Raw genomic sequence first — 17373 nt, 5'->3', positions numbered from 1 at the left:
GCATTTAATCAATGTTTTTGTTTATCAGATGAGCTTATATGGGGAATATGTTTATAATCAATATTTCTGCTTCATTTATCAAAATCTATCTCAAAACCTCTCTTCAAAATATTTAATGTAAAAATGCAATGTACCTTTTATTTTATATATACAACACAGGTGGGAAGGTGCACTGCATGCTCAGTAAAAATCTCTAGCAAAGTGTCTGGAGAATGGTCAAGCACAGAAGCTATGCATTGTTGCACTGTCAATTGAAACATGTACAAATACATTTTTTTAAATTACCTTTATCCCCTATATGATGCCAATGATATTAAAAGTGAATTCTATTAATGGGCTTTTTGAAGGACATTAGAAACACAACCATAGAGGTTGGTTGCTATTAGTTGTATCAGTTCAGGATAATGATAGGGTTGTCCACTGAACCGTGAGATGAGTTAATGCAATTTGAATTGTGTGTCTTTGTTTCAAATGCTTCTGAAGAATAATCATATAATAATCTATAGAAATGCTCGCTGTGAAATGAAATGTTTTTTTTTTCTTTGAAGCTAATGTCTGCATGTAGTGTTTTTCTGGCTACCATAAGTAGGTTTTACTTGAAGTTATTTCATTACGATTAAAATTTGGTAAGCTTATTTTCATTGTAAGGTATTATTATAGATCACCGAGTTTCTGATGATAGAGAGCATATAAGAATGTTTCAATGCACTGATGAGACAATGTTTTATGTACAGAGAATTTCCCTATTTTCAAATTATAATCCGTTTTAAAGTTACATTAAAATTCTTCTATGTTTAATTAAATGAGATTTATCCTGTATGACTTCAGTATTTATGCCTTGCACCTTATCAAATGGATTTATAATTATGTTCTCTAAGTATAAATAAAGATTTGTGGTTCTTTATACATTCTGTTAAACTAGGTTTAATATAATATAAATAGAACAGCTTTAAAAAAAATCAAACATGTCATGAGTAAACTGTTACTTTTGCTTTGATAGTAGGTTACCAAAACTATTGCTATCAGGAAATTAAAAGCCATAAAGGCCTTTTTGATATTGTAATAAAATCAGGAAATATGTCCACCCTTTTTTGTCAGTAAGTCGGTAATAGCGGTAGTTTGATAATTTATGAACCTTGAGTAGCATACTCATTGACAGTCTACAGTATCAATTCCAATATTCTAATATTGTATATAAATAACCAGCTATTACCCAGCAATGTCATTAGTATTCCACTAAATGCCTGTCGTGATTGTCAATTAGTAGTTTAATTATTGGTCAAATTTGTGACTGATGAGAAAAATCATTATGGTAACAGGAGATTGCAATATGGCAATCCCAGAGAGAAAAGATAAAACCTTAGATTTACAGTAATAAAGTGGTATAATTAGGGTCTGAGAATCTAACAATAGAGATTACATTCTGATGATACTATAGAGTTGTGTTAAGTGAGATTTTGACACATATCACCATGAATATGTCCTGCATTGATTTCATTTGACAAAAAATTTACATTGCAGATCATCAACTGACAACAAAACAATGTCAGATCAATTCTGAACTGACTATGGATTGATCTTGTCTGGTGTGAATAGTTGAAATCAAATCTATAGAGTTTTCACTGAACAATACATTCAATTTACAATTTCATCCTGAATTGAACATTATCTCCCATGAAACTTATTTCATTTTGGTGTCCTGGGAAATTCAGTATGTGCATGTATGTAACCAGTATTACTTGAAGTTAATGAAACACCCACTTGATGTATATGGATAAATTTTTTATGTTCTTGTTATTCATTTAGGAATTTATTAAAACTTTACAGAAGGGTTTTAATGTTTTATGCAGATATTTTAAGTTTTGTTTATACCTCTATGTGAATAACACTTTATAGATGTTAAACTATAAAATTGTCGGCAAAGTTTGTTGATAGAAAACTAGATGTACCCGATTGTTTGTTGTGTCAGTTTTTATATATTAATTCATACTATTAAGATTAAAAAAATGGTGCATGTAATCCTTTGTCACGATCATATATGGTTTCAGTTTGTTTCTATCTCAGTAGACCTATCTTTACTAATTTGTTTCTAGTGTTTTTTTGTTGTCAAATTGGTGACTTAATGTCTCATTATGCGGTTCTTTCATAATAGAATACGTTTTTAACTACCAGTACATGTATGACATTTTTTCTCAAAATTCAAGAGTACCTTAAGTATAATTAGTTTTATTAATCAACAAACTGAATCTATTATTTACAGCAATCAAGACCCAATTCTTCTCGACCTGGGACTCGTATGAGCAGTGGTATGTCTGGTCCATCAGATACCTTATTAGATATTTTAGAGAAGTTAGGAAAATTGAGTGACAGCCATGATGCCCTTACCAAACGTGTGGAATACTTAGAGGTATGGACTGATTTACAGCACATACAATGATGATGTTTAAGGGATAGAGTTAATCTTTCCTTGATAAAATTACAATAACATGAGAAACTTCTTTAGACAGTTAACTGGGCAATTGGGAGAGAGATTTTTAATCCACAGGTATAAATGCATTTAAATCTATATCTAATAGAAAGTTTAAACTCCTTCTCATTTGTCCAATTAACTACCATCCAATCCAATACCATCCAATACCATCCATCTATCCAATTAACTACCATCCAATACCATCCAATTATCTGCTATCCAATACCATCCAATACCATCCATCCATTCATCCAATTAACTACCATCCAAAACCATCCAATTATCTACTATCCAGTACCATCCATTCATCCAATTATTACCATCCAATACCATCCAATTATCTGCTATCCAATACCATCCAATTAACTACCAAAGGCAATTGCCATTTAATCAAGGGAAAACCAAACTTATCTCCTGAACATCATCATTGTATGGGCTATGATGTTATTGTTTATGCCACTTATTTATCCAGTAGTACTGTTACTGCATTTGTGGTTCTCTATCTATGAATATTTTAAATGAGTGTTTATGGTGAAATATTAAGTGTTTTAAATGGAGATCTATACATTTTGCCTTACAAGTAAAAAAAATATGAAACTTGAATTTGTTTACTTTTTGTTTATTTTTGCTTGTCCTACATGATAGTATTTTATCCATAATAAAATATTATTTTATTTTGTAGGAGGAAATTAAGAAGAAGCTTGACAAAGATGCTCTTGAAAACTTCAGTAAGTAATAAGTCAAATTTATATCATCAGGACAAACTGAAGTGATGTTAGTTAAGGCAATAATAACACAATTCATCTGAACCAGACACATATAAGTTATATATTAATTACAGTGGGTAATGTAGTTAACTTCAGGGAATAGAGTTGATCTTTCCTTGAATAAATGGCAGTCACCTGATGTAATGTCTCAGGTAGTTAACTGTACAGTGAACAAGGAGTAATCATCATTGTAGAAACTTCAGTAATACTGGCTTGTTTAATGGGTTTAGAATGTACAATAAGTACATTTATAATGAACTTACATTGTAACTCAATTTAGAACAACTGGCTTACTTTATTGCCAAGAAGGATAGAGTGAACATTGAAAGTTCACTGTCAGAACCAAGTGACTAGGTGACATGTCCTCCTGGTCAAATGCTCTATTTCTTAAATGCATTATGTCTATGAATTGATGTTAATTGAAAGCAAATTAAATTAATTGTCTGAAAATCAATGCATGACCAACTTAGAAAAGTGAAGCACTGAAACATTTATCTGTTTTTGTCAAAATGAGTTGTTTCATTGTAAATTTAATTGTAGATCTTTCGAGTGACCTCTTAGAGCAACTGCAGAAACTAAGGGAAGAAGTTGATGCTCTGACAGCTGCCAGAGAAAAGGTAAGAATTAGCATTAGGATCTATTCCTTGGTGCTACTAACATGTCCATATTGAGTGCTGTGATATTAACAGTTTTAATGTTAGAATGCTTTTAGAACATTTCCATAGGCATTTTAAAACAAGCTTTGCCAGGTAGCTTTTCCAATTCCATCTTACTTATCAAGCTTCATCTCTGCAATGCTTACCTAAATGATAAAGTTCTGTTATGGAAATATATGAATTGTAGTATTTATACCTTTCTAAAACATTCTGTTAAGCTTTGAATTGGTTGTTTTTGGATTTAGGAAGATAATAATACTTGAACTATTTCAGAACCCAGAAAATAATGACCTAAAACAGGTATAGCCTTTGTTTATTCTGTGTTTTCAGATGCATTGGGTTCTTTCCTCGTAGTATAGTACTTAGATCTTTGATAAATCTCATAACTGAATTTCTCTAAATCTGGTTCTATACTATATATAGTAAAAATTTCATGCTTGAAACATGCTTTAAGGATAGGTGGATGTAGGGGGATACCTCAGGAGTTGGAACTCCCATTATTCATTGAAAATTTATTACCAGTAAATTTCACACACTAAATGGGCAAAAAATTAAAGAACAGCCCAAAATATAGTGAACTTCCCTTTTAAAATCTCAGGATCGGTGTTGTATATAAGCTGTTCCAGGTTATTTTGAACTTCTGTGTATGATTGATAACTGCAATTACTATTACAAACTTGTCTTCAAAGAACCTTTGAAAGTTTGGTTTTTGTAAAGGTTTACTGAATTCCACTAAAGGCCTGCTTTTATCTCCAGTTTATTTCTAATCAATTCCAATAAATTCCAATTCTATATTCTATATTCATAGTTATAATCACTACTTTGTTCAATCTGTTTGTATAAATAATCTTTGTTATTCCATGGTTGTGAAAACTATTTGTAACCACTGTACACAAACTTGGTTAGAATATAAATGCATGCTAGTGTCTGGTTTATTATTCTATTATCAATTTTAAGTAGCTTTAAGGGGTTAAATTGGTGTAATTATGAAAAAAACCTCTTGCTGGGACTATTGAACCCTACTTAGTTTTTCTTTCTTAAAATATTAAAAATCACTGGAGAGGGGCTGCATATCATTTAGAAAATGTAAACCATCCTGTGCCTTGTCATTCTAGGTACAAACCAAATTCTTAAATTTCAACACAAATTTTATTGATTTTTACTAGCTTGATTTTGGCTATGTCAAAGACTGTTGTACTAATAAGAATCCTCAGTATCATAGGCTCTTTACTATGGGAAGGCTCACAAGTTGTTTTTAAACTTGTTTTTGAATACACAATTTGGTCCTAATGATGCAAGAGCCAAGAATTGTCTTAAAAAATTTCTTAATGCAATACATGAAGCTATCTGCATACTGTAGGAATACATTTCCTGTAAATACATTACAAAATCTTAAATCAAAGAGTTATCAGATGAGTTAGTTTATTAAGTGTTATTCTCTGTTAGAATCAGGCAGTGGATGAATCATGGTGAAAAAAATACAAATCTTTTCATGAAAACTTATTAAAAATGTTATATGAAATACAGAAATCACATTACCGGTAATTTCCTTTTTTTTAAAGGTATAAATTATATGTAATGGATCACATTTTCATCCTCAAAGGCAGATAACTCACTTTCCCCATCATTCTATTTTAACTTTGAACTTAGTTTTCTGCATCCGCTGACACTTTGAAGACAAAAGAACTGTCAATTCGTCTTCAATAGACCATAAACTATGTGCCCAAATTGTCGAATTTATGTTTTTCTTCATGATTTATTATTTTTCAATTATGCCTGATTCTTACAGAATACAGCACCCAAATTTTGTTATTAGGGAAAAGATCAATGGAGAGAAGTCATATCATTATTAAATATTGAATTGACATTCAGCTTGAAATGAAACATTATTATTGTTTAATATCAACAATTAAGCAATAAAAATCTATACCTCACATACAATTTTTTACACATACTAATCTTTTACTATGATTAAATTGAACCATACAGTTCGATTATATCTTTTTATCATTCTACTTTTCTGCTATTTCTTTTCTTTTAACTCTTCTACTTCTCTTTGGAACTTTTTCTATCCTGTTCATCAGGCTTCTCGCCTGGCTCTTGCTGTCAAACCTTCAAAAGATGGTGAAGGTGAGGTACAACATGCATCCAGTTCTGAACTTCTCCTGCTACAACATGAAAAAGAGATGCAAGCCATTGCCATGGAAACAATTACAAGGAAGGTGGAAATTCTTGAAGACCGATTCAAGTTGTTCCAGGAAATGGCTGTTGGTGATAATGCTTACCAGAACAATGTTTCTAATCTTAAGTCTTGGCTAAATACTATGGAAAATCGTCCAGATCCATTAGAAGGGTTATCACAAAGCCCAAGTGATACTGCAAAAGAAGAAGAGGAGGAGGAGGAGGAGGATATTGTACATAATGTGGAGCAAGGAGGAACTCCTGCATCCCTGAGACAGGAATTAATGGAAATCTTCACCAAGGAGCATGTGGAAGAAATAGAAGACCAGAGTTCTCCTGTGGAAGTGGTTGGAGATATTATTATCTGTAATAATAAACTGAAGATTCTAGCATACATTGTCAATGACCAACTTCACAATGTCAGAGATAAAATCTTCACCCTTGACCAAGATCTAAAGAAAATGGCTAAGGGAGTGGAATTTGCAATGTTGAGGGCTAAGTTTGCAGATGGTAGCAATGAAATGGTATGTATTAGGAGAAAGATAAGCTCTTATGTGATGACACCCTAATGCTTCATTTGAAGTGTATGTACTATCTAATGAAAGGCATACTTTGACAAGTTCATAAAATTGACAAAATGATTTATTTTTTAAACCATGCTTCAAGGATGTGGATTCAGTATTTTTTCAAAGCCCTCCAGTATTAAGACGTTTATCTGAGGTAAACTTTGTATGGGATCATGTCCCTAGCAACCGGAATTCCAGACCAAACACTGTATCAAAGGTGGGCGTATATGGCTGTCTGGCTTTTACCTCACTTCACCTTTTATTTACCTGTACTTTCACCTATCCTCACCTGCTTGTTACCTTTATTACTTTTCCATATTTACATTGCTATGTTAAATTGCTTCATCATGTATGAATTCAATGTGCACTCTAATAATGTTTACAATTGAACCCTACAATTCATTTTGAACCCCATGTAATGAATCCTAATTATGACGTTTTTCTCTATTCAAGGTGTAACAAATATAATGTATTTACTTGGTTTTCACAGGACTGGTTTTAAAGGGTTTTGTTATGTATATTTGTTTCCCAAGAAATGGCATACTTAGAGATTAACCCATATATATTCTGATAGATCTTTACTGTACAATTTATCAACTTTCTCTTTAAGGTCACTTAATGATATAAACAGAACATTAGAGGACATACTTAATAAATCAAAAACGTCTTATATACAGTATACCCACTTACCAGTTTAATTTATTGCTTTCACAATTTTATTGTTTTTCTTTTTTTTTCAGTAGGTTTATGCTTTTTGTGTTTTTTTCTGTAGGTTTATGCTTTTTGCTTTGCTTGCCCTGTTGTGAATTTTCTTTGTAAAACAAAAGATGTTTTAGTGGTAAAGTAGAAACTGGTAGTTCACAAATATGCTTTTTACTATAGGCATCATTCTATTCAAACATTTTAACAAAGCTTAATAAGATTTTATATTTCTGAATGTAGAGAAAGTTTTTATATTTACTCAAGTACCAGTCCATATAAAATTCAGACACTGCCTATAGTAGAGGGGATTCATGGTGTAGAAAAACCCACTGATCAAAGATGATTTTCAGAATTTATTTTTGAGAAAACCATGCACTCATATCTCACTAGAATCAACCAAACCAAACCAAATCAAGAAGGATAATTCTTGCAATGTGCCAATTTATTGTCAATAAACAAATCATGATATAGTGTATCTAATTTTTATCTTGAAAGTGAAACAACCAAATATGACAGACTAAGATTGTAACTGTTTATGAATAAGAAATAGAAGTGAACTTGGTGGGTTTTTGACATATACAAATAACGGTCTGTTTGGTTTTGATAAAGACTGCTACTTAGACATCTCTATTCCATGATATCAACCTTTTTATTGAACTTGATATAGTCTTCTGTAATTTAATCACCATTTTAGAAGTTTTGTTTGTAAATGAAATATTTAAAGAGGTTAGTATTACACCTGTATTATGTGTGTCTAAGTGGAGGATTAAACATGATGCACACAATGTAATAGCCAAAGAATCTTCAATACTAAATAATATCCTATATTATTATAGGATAGTGATGCCCTCAGTAGAGCTCAGCTCGCCATACAACAACTCCAGGAGGAGGTAGAAAAACTCCATGGTACCACTAAGGATATCATCGAGGAGAACTCTAACAGATCTAAAGAAATTGAGGTAAAATTATTGTTCAGGAAGACTTCTCCAGGATGGCACTTTAGAAATGCTCAAGGAGAACAATGGAGTTGAGAGTGTTACCCATGAGGTTCTGTAAATGACTTATATAAATGGAAAAGAATGATTGGATCTTTGTTCTGCAATATTCTGGTGAAGTTCAGTGTACTTTTTAAAAAGTCTGAGAATTTAATTCTACAGGAGAGTTTGTTTTGGGTAAAGAAAGCAAGATATGGTACCTGTTAATAGTTTGTCAGTGTTGTAAGCATTTCTGTCTCCTACTATGGTTAACATCTGTTTTTCCTTGCCATAATGATTGATTGTAATATTTGTACATTTTAGAAATTGTTTGCCTACTGTGACAAGTTACAAGAAATTAAGGCAGATAAAGATTTTGTTCAGGCAGAAGTCGATGTTGTAAGTTCTTTAAAAAGTTAATATTTTGTAATGTACAGAGACCTAGAAAATGGAGACCAATACATAAAAATGTAATTCATTTATTATGAAATTGGGATTCATAAGAAAAGTATGATATTATGTGAAGGAAATCTAAATGATAAATAAAAGTAAAATTGTCCGTAAAACAATGTTAAAAAAATAAATAACTGAGTTACGTTACCACTAAAGAACAATTATTGACCTTTGAACTTGTATAGTTTCATTTAAGTACTGATAAATCTTTCTAGAGGTTGTTTTCAAGCAAATTGTGATTTTCCAGGTATAGAAGCTCTTTTTAATAATAGAATAGTCTCTTACTTATTTGTTTTTTTACCTTTTTCAGAAAGCAGATAAGAGGTCACTGGATAACAAGGTCAACCATTCCTTGTTTGATACAACCACTAATGATATCAATAAGATGATCAAAGAAATTCTTGATAAACTTGCTGGAAATGTGAGTATCCACAGTATTTCACGTGAATTTCACATGATTTATGAATTAAATAAAATTTGTGATGGAGTTCACATGAATCTTGAAGTACATTAATCTATAAAGCATGCAAAATTCATTATAAAATCTTCCTAAAATATTTTGAATAGAAATTTAGTTTTAGAAATTAGAAATTAGTAGCAAGTTAAAAGAACTATTAAAAAAAAAACATATACAGAAGATTGTTGACGTAAAGATTTTTTTGTGTTAAAAATATAAAAGCACAATAAAATAATAAAATCTAAAGATACTTTCAGCACATGCATTATATATGTTTTAATCTATTTCAGGAAGAGGCATGGAACCATCAGTGTAAGAGATTTGCTGATGACATTGAAGGTAAATTGGATCGTCTAGAGTTAGATCCCCTTAAAGAATGGTTAGAAAGCAGGCTAAGAGCATTGAATGAAAAACTGAAGAAACAGAATCAAGCACCTGTCGAATGGACAGAAGATGATGCTGCTGGAATCAGAAGGTATGTATACAGGCTTATCATTCTAATTAGACCTGGAGGAAGAGGATTTTTTATTTTTAATTCATACCTTACTTAGATTAAATAAAATTTTATTGTGAGTGGTCTTTATTTCTAAAAGAAATATTCACCAGTTTAAAAAATTATTGTCAATTAGTCAATCATCAGTCAGTTAGTTTGTTTTTTAATTCCTTATATTTTATTGCTATAACAGCAATGTATTATTTTCATTGATAATTTTAGGAATGACACAACATTTACATGTATGATTTTGTTTACAGACAACTTATCCAGAAGTTCCACTGTATATCATGTGATAGACCAGTAGATATCGTTCCAACAGGGTATGATTTTTTAACTTGTCTACTTCTTTTTTAATATGGAAATATATCTCTATTGAAAAGAAATCCTCAGTATCCATTGAAACATATTTTTACTGAAATACTTTTCCTCAACAAAAATATACTGGTAAAAAATCTTTATTGATACCTTTTTCCTCAATAGATGTTACATACCATTGTTATAGTGTTTATATTTATGTAAGAAGAAAATAAAATAATAACTTTTCATGAAAACCTGAGGACAATAAATAGAACATCTTGAAAGCTTCAAAATACTGGAATTTAAAAATGAATTTTTATTACCAGGCCAGTACCATCACTACCCACCCACAATGGTCTTCACCCAACCAGATCACCTAGGCCTTACACCACGTTTGAGTTGGATCAGATCAGACAGCATGCTAAAAGGTAGGAAATTCAGGAGAGATAACATTTGTCTAGTGTAGTTTCTTTTTAATTGCTAGACTTTGTAGTGCTGACTGGCAAGAATTTTCTATCAGAGAAAAAAGACATTTCTAATTAAGGGCTTTCTGCTTTCTAATATAATTTCAACATTGTTTTAAGTGATGTTTTTTTTTTGTGAAGTAATGATTGTCAAAATTAACAAGATTTTTTTACATAATGTTTCAGAAGAGTTTCTTCAGAATTAGATCTGATAGATATTGTTGCCTGTTACAGTTATCAATTAAAGAAATATTTCTTGGTTTCTCTTGTATTGCACTTTTTAATATATTTTTTTTTCATAATTTTTGTATTTATACTTAATTGATTAGATTTTATTTACTTGAATGTTTCTTTTTTGTTGTTCTCTTCAGTAATTGTATTTTCTGTTGTATATTACTGTTTGATTTTTTTATGAGGTCATATTTTCTGTGGTCCTATATTGGTATGACACTGTTGTTGTCTCATCATTACTTCATCTATAGACAATTGGTTTTCATGCAATAACTTTAACATTAGTAGAATGGATCTCAATAAAATTTTACCACAAAATGAAGATTTTGGTTGAGTTTAGGGATTTACCCTTAAGGAATTATGATTTGATGGTGCTCGAAAAAACTTGTACGGCCAAATGTCTTATTTTTTTCCAATTTGAATGTTAATTCATTTAAGTCTTGACTTTTTTGTTATCTTTTGATAATATACTGAATATAACCATACACAGATTTTTTATTTTGATCCTGCTTTCTAATTGGTCCATATTGGGGTCCAACATGAATTTTGTTAAACAATTGAGTAGGGTTCTTTGATATTCTTCAAACAGATTGTAATTGAGGTAAAAACAAAAAAAAATGACTTACATGGTTATTTGATGTGTCCATCAATTGTGTATTTATATATAAATCAATTGTTTACCATATTTTCAAGTTAAGCCTAATCAGAGTCCAGAAGTTGATTTCAACAAAAAATGAAATTCATGTGATTCTTTAACATGCTGAGTTTAACGGTACCTCTTTGAGTTTTGATATTGTAGTATTAAAAGTTAATGTTCACTTTTTAAAATGAATAAGTTCCTTGATCACATTAAGTATGTATCAGATATTTGATCACAATTTTATTCCCGAGTTCTATCGAGCTTAAATGTAGTGCCCCAACTATTCAGGGTTCAACCTCTGCCTTTGTATCAAGCTTTGCTCAGCCCAGCATTTTATTTATGAAATAACGAATGTTGAATAAAATTCATCCTTTTACAAATATATTTTGTATTAGCCAATTGAAAAAAAAATAAATATTAGTACAAAGGAAAATACATTTGCTATTTTTTTATTTACCTGTTCATGTGTTAGTTATTATTTACTTTTTCAATCCCTACCTTGAGATATGTTGTGATAACTTCCATGTGATTATTTTGCTTGTAACAGTGCTAATTAAATAGAAATATATTCCAAAAGTGCCCAATGAAAACTTTATCTTCATATGGTTTCAGATCCAAGTTGAGCCCCCGATTACAGCGGTACTAAATCTCCCATCAATTCTATAAAGCATGGAGTCATATTCCCTTTCACAGTTTAAGTTTATGCTGGCATATTTATTTCTAAATGACAATATTGATATATTTGTTCCATCATGAGATCTATAATGGTCAAGTTTCTTTAAATGGAAATTACTTTTGACCAGATAACATGCTTACTGTATAGGCATTCTTTAGAGAACTTTTTTAAACCAAAGTTTCAGAAAATATGAGAACTGATATGCCAGCATTAGTGTAGCAGATCTCATGCATGATGAACCATTGTTCAGTCCAGTATTTGTTAATATTAGATACTATTACCTCATGTAACAGCTGTTCAGACTGCACAGCATGGTTTTAGGGTGCTGTTAGTTTTTGGTATTTTATAAATTGCATGTTACTTGTTGTTTCTGTATTCTTAAATTTTAAATTTCATTTAATATTCCTAAGTTACAAGCTTTAAATTTTTGTTTTTTGAATCAATCCATTTTTAAGGTTTCAGTATTTTTATTACTAATTTAGTGCTTGACTATTTGGTTTTGCACTTTTTGTTAATTATTACTGACACATTGCTTCATAGTTAACCCTAATTATGCAATTTTCTTTTGTGTATTTTTTTTCTAACAGAATGTATGCAGGAATAGACAGACCTGGTCCTCGGTAATTCAATATCAAAGTTCTTACTAATACTATCCTATAGCACCAGCCTTTCAGAGTAATGAGTAGTCTCCCTTTCCACTACACTCCTCCTTGTGTTTTTGTTGCAGGTTTTAGGAGCACATTGGCATGATACTGTGGAGTAACACATGACTTTAATGCACAACTCTCTGGTTTTCTGAGTGATCATTGTTTTGATTTCTCCTTCACATGTATTTGTGAACTTTTCTCTTTTGTTAAATATTTAATTCTATGGTGAAAAACTGAATATTTGAGACGCAAAAGGGTAGTCGAGGATATAAAGACCATAGATGCTTAAACCCTAATGGATCTTGTCTAGATTCAAAACTTAATTTATTCATCTAACAAATACTATGATAAAACTCCTGGCTTCTTGCATGGATATAATATGATACTTAGATTTATATAATGTAATACCAGTGCTCATCAGATTTAGGACAAGGTTTAGGTGCTTTAGAAAAAAAGTCATCAATTCATTATTTTTTCATCTCTTCTAACACACATTTTTTCCATTTGTGAACTTCTCCATTATTACTGTTTCTTTAATCAAAATATATGACAATGAATATACAATACATTAACACCATTTGACTTGTATTTTTGCATAATCATATTGTAAATTATTCTCTTTTCAAGTTATCACTAGGTAAGACCAACTAGTTGATTGTTATATCTAAGGGACATTAATCAATACACTTAGAATGGGCATTAACCAATACAAAAAATAATTTTGACTATCTTTTTTAATTGGTAATGGATTTTTATTTTAATTTTTCCAATTGGGTTAATGGAAGATATTATATTAAAGTATTATTTGGAGATTTGAAATAGATATATAACTATGTATTGATTTGGTGACATTTAAAATGTTGAATGTTAGCTACATCTACAAATCATTGTAAGTAGGGTATATAAGCATACAAACTATGCACCAACCAATCATAATACAGCATACTAAGACAAGGGTATATAAGCATACAAACTATGCACCAACCAGTCATGATACAGCATACTAAGACAGTTGTATTTGGGTGAATATAGCTGTATTGGGCCAAGTCAATACTGGGGCTTAATAGGCAGCCCAATACACCTTGTTCACGGACATAATATGGAGCAGTATGAAGCATCATGAAAAAAAAATGCATTACATTTTTATGGTTTCAAGAATTATTACGCCAAAGGGTAAAACTTACTTTTCACTCACTAAAAAAAACAGAAAAAAATCATTTATGATCTTCCTCGTCTTGAAGTTTCTTTCTTATGTTACATTATCCTCTTGTTTTCTCTCCATTTACTTCAGTGTTAACAAATAGTACTATGTGATGGATGTATACCTTGTAACAAATAGTACTATGTGATGGATGTATACCTTGGCCAATATTCTTGTCTCTAGTTTCCTGTTGTCATTTAAGTTTTAACTTCATAGAATTTTAGCATGTGTTACATTTCTGTACACAAGAAAATTATAAAATATTTTTGAAATGAAACACCCAAATAAAAGATTTAAGATAAAAGTGGGGGTCGTGCAAGGTTAAGCTTTTTGAATAGGTAATGAAATTCAATACTCCTTGTATTTACACATTAATTAGAATCAAAAACGGTTATTGAAATAGCTATTCAAATGTATAATTGTTTCATATTTAAATGGCCATTCAAAAAATGTTAGTTGAAGGTAAAACTATTGGGTTTGAAATAGATGGTCAATGTGATAAATGTTGTGGTTCTGGTTTGATAGTGTTTTCTTTTAATTCAAAGAATGGAAACTGTACAAACTCATTTTACTTTTCACTTTACAGTACATGTACAAAGCAAATATTGTTTTATCCTCACAATTAGCATTTATGGTATAAAAAGGAACCTATAAGACCTTTTATAAGTCTTTTACTGTGAAAGTACTTATATTCATGGGGAATGAATTTTCATAATTAAGGGGAAAGCACAAGTTCGCGGATTCTTGAATTTGTGATTTTGATGAGCCTGTCATACACTTCAAAATAGATAACCCTTAGCATTAAAAAGGTTACAATTGATACTAGTTATACTGCCCCCCCCCCCACCTCCCACCCTGTAGATGTAACCATATAATTCTAGTCCAAAATTATGGGGATGTTTAAACTTATTTGGATATAATTATACATAAAGTGGGATTTCTTATACAAGTTTTTTTTTTTTTTTTTGGGGGGGGGGGAGGTGTCAGGGAAATAAGTATTCCGTTTTATTCAATCATTTTCATTCATGTTTCTTGAGATGTCTTAAATTCATTACTCTGTCTGTGGATGTCTTATCATCTTATCATTACACTTACATCTAATCTTATAATCATGTATTTCTCATTACATAGAGAAACTTTTCAAACATCAGTAATTCTTCATATCATCTATACTTCACTTTTTTCATATCTTTCTCTTGAACTTCTTTTCTTTTCTTTCTTTTCCTGTATCACAACAGACATCCTATTGGTCGTAACAACATCAATTTTGAACGTGCATTAGCAGAAAAACAGCTAGCAAGAATGCGTAAATCTGACCTCAAAGCATTCCTTGTTCATTTTGGGCAAGATATCGAAGCCCTACAGCAGCAGAGGGAAGCCCTGGTGTAAGTGATGGTTAAAGAAGTCATAATTGTTAAAAGAAATATGAATAAAATGAAAGTTAAAATTATTTATTCATGCTTATTATCCTAGTTAGATATCCTAAAACATGGTCATTAGAAAATGTCATATCTAAACATGGTTTTCACTTTCCCATTTCTCTGTTGTATGAGTTTTCATGTTTCTCTTCCTGGGTAAAGGGGTATAGTTTGCATGTTTTTTTCTTGGTGAATGGGTTATACATGTGCATGTATTCTATTTAATTAATGACATTCTCACAATGATGTCCCAATGCATGCTTAGATCATTAAGTTGCATGAATTAATGAACTTTGTATCACTACACAATTCTCTACATGTATAAAATCATTTATGTACAGTTGTTTCTGCTTTCATGATCCTTGTGTCATATCAAAACCATTTATAAGAATCAAAGTTGTTTGATTGTCAAGATGAAACTTCTCTCATCAGTTTAACACCTGAAAATTTTTATATATTTATGGAATGACTGCTATATTTTTCCAGTCTGTGAGGAAATAACTTCAAGCATGTGGTGCACACTAAATAGCGTGTCTGGTTATTTTCAAGGTAGCACCACAGGCATTGAGGTAATTTCAAATAGACAGAAAAAATGTAACAGTCATTCGGTATAATTTAATTTTAGGATAAAAAAAATTAAGGAAAAAATCAGCAAAAAAGGTTGAAGATGTCACCGTCACATGCCAAAGTTCGATCTATGAGATGATGGGCAAAATTTTTTATCCAATCAGAAAACATGTTACATCTGAAATTAAATTATAACAAAATGGCATCCTCATGAAATAGATGTTACTTTTTTTTTTTACAGTTATGCTAATGCTGAGATAGCTGATTATTATGCAACAACAAGACCATGTGGAGGACAACATACTACAACTTTCCCACACAAAAGGATGACCAAACTTTCACACCTCAGGTATGTACTTCTATATATAGAACATGGGAGGATAATTACTTAATAATATTTACCAATACATGTAACTCAAGTAAAGTTTGCCTTCATTGCTTACAGACCATTTTAATTATAAATTACATATCTGAAAGACATCCTTTTGCAGTTTACATACTGGTGAAAAGAAAATGAAAAGATGTTAGTTTGTTCATGTTGTATAAGATAACAATATTTATATTGGTAAAACTAAATTATTAGTGTTATAGAGTTGAAAAAGGCATGTTGAAATATTCTAGGTTATCAGCCGACTCTCCAAGGTAGGTTTAACCAGGTGAAAACTATAGGTGACATGTTTTGGAAATGTCACATATCTCTCTGGCTTTAGCTTGGTGTGGATACATTCTTCCCTTCTTATGACAAACTTTGCATTGCATCTTTTTAGTTACAGACTTCTCATGCTTTTATCATTTTGTGAATTCAAAATCATCATCAGCTTCTTATTTGCACACCATTTAAAATACTGTTGACTCATTTCATCCTGTAAATAGAATGAGTAGTTTGATATTATCATCATCCAATAGATATGTAGCAGTCATTTTGTTCTAGGGTAGGGATATATACATTTGTGGCTGTATGCATATTGTACATCCCTTTCCTTCCTCATCATATACAAATGGATGAAAGAAAAAGGCCTTTGTTTTGTTTATGTATCAAAGGATTTATTTCTTCCAGAATTTGATTAGGTTCTCTTTATATCATATTATTGTGATGGGTTGAGGAAGTTGGCAGTTTGATAAATTAAGACTAATAGCTTTCTCCATCGTCATCTCCATTGGGAGATTAGCTCACCTCTAGTGGGAGATGAAGTTGTGTCTTAAATTGTACACAATATCCCCCTGAGATGGAGATGAGGGAATGTTGCCATAGTGACTGTCAACCACACTTCGTTGTTCATGTGATAACTTGAGTAACATTGATATAATAATGTTTTGCATTTGGCTTGTACTTATCAGTATCTTGAATTGAAGAAGAAACGATGACAACAGCTGAATTTACCACTAGGTTGTTGTGTTTTAATGGTGAATTTTAATATTATATTCAATTTATCAGTATCTTTTTGTAATAATATTCAAATGAAGATTATAGGGCTAAGTCCTTTTTTTTGGTTGAAAAATATTTGACTTT

The 17373-nt window shown here is 30.9% G+C and overlaps 1 protein-coding gene across 17 annotated transcripts in view; it reads left to right on the top strand.

Annotated features, from left to right (window-relative positions):
* LOC148619319 (glutamine-rich protein 2-like) overlaps nt 1-17373 on the top strand; it is a 32862-nt gene that overhangs the window by 11609 nt on the left and 3880 nt on the right. For 4 of the 17 annotated variants that reach the window (XM_088579070.1, XM_088579068.1, XM_088579067.1 and 1 more), the window contains 13 exons: nt 2261-2407; nt 3153-3198; nt 3778-3854; nt 5978-6598; nt 8179-8301; nt 8641-8715; nt 9080-9190; nt 9517-9701; nt 9980-10042; nt 10346-10447; nt 15117-15263; nt 16105-16212; nt 16485-16505. In XM_088579070.1, coding sequence (XP_088435196.1) covers nt 2261-2407; nt 3153-3198; nt 3778-3854; nt 5978-6598; nt 8179-8301; nt 8641-8715; nt 9080-9190; nt 9517-9701; nt 9980-10042; nt 10346-10447; nt 15117-15263; nt 16105-16212; nt 16485-16505 — 1826 coding nt within the window. Of the gene's footprint in view, nt 1-2260; nt 2408-3152; nt 3199-3777; nt 3855-5977; nt 6599-8178; nt 8302-8640; nt 8716-9079; nt 9191-9516; nt 9702-9979; nt 10043-10345; nt 10448-11966; nt 11994-12617; nt 12651-15116; nt 15264-16104; nt 16213-16484; nt 16506-17373 lie in introns of all 17 variants that reach the window. The other 13 variants (XM_088579082.1, XM_088579069.1, XM_088579084.1 and 10 more) reach the window with 10 other exon arrangements.

Source organism: Perna viridis, chromosome 4 (assembly GCF_037379345.1).
Source record: "Perna viridis isolate PV_CMFRI_1.1 ecotype Kerala chromosome 4, ASM3737934v1, whole genome shotgun sequence".
NCBI lineage: Eukaryota > Metazoa > Mollusca > Bivalvia > Mytilida > Mytilidae > Perna > Perna viridis.
This window is presented reverse-complemented; position numbering and strand designations above follow the sequence as displayed.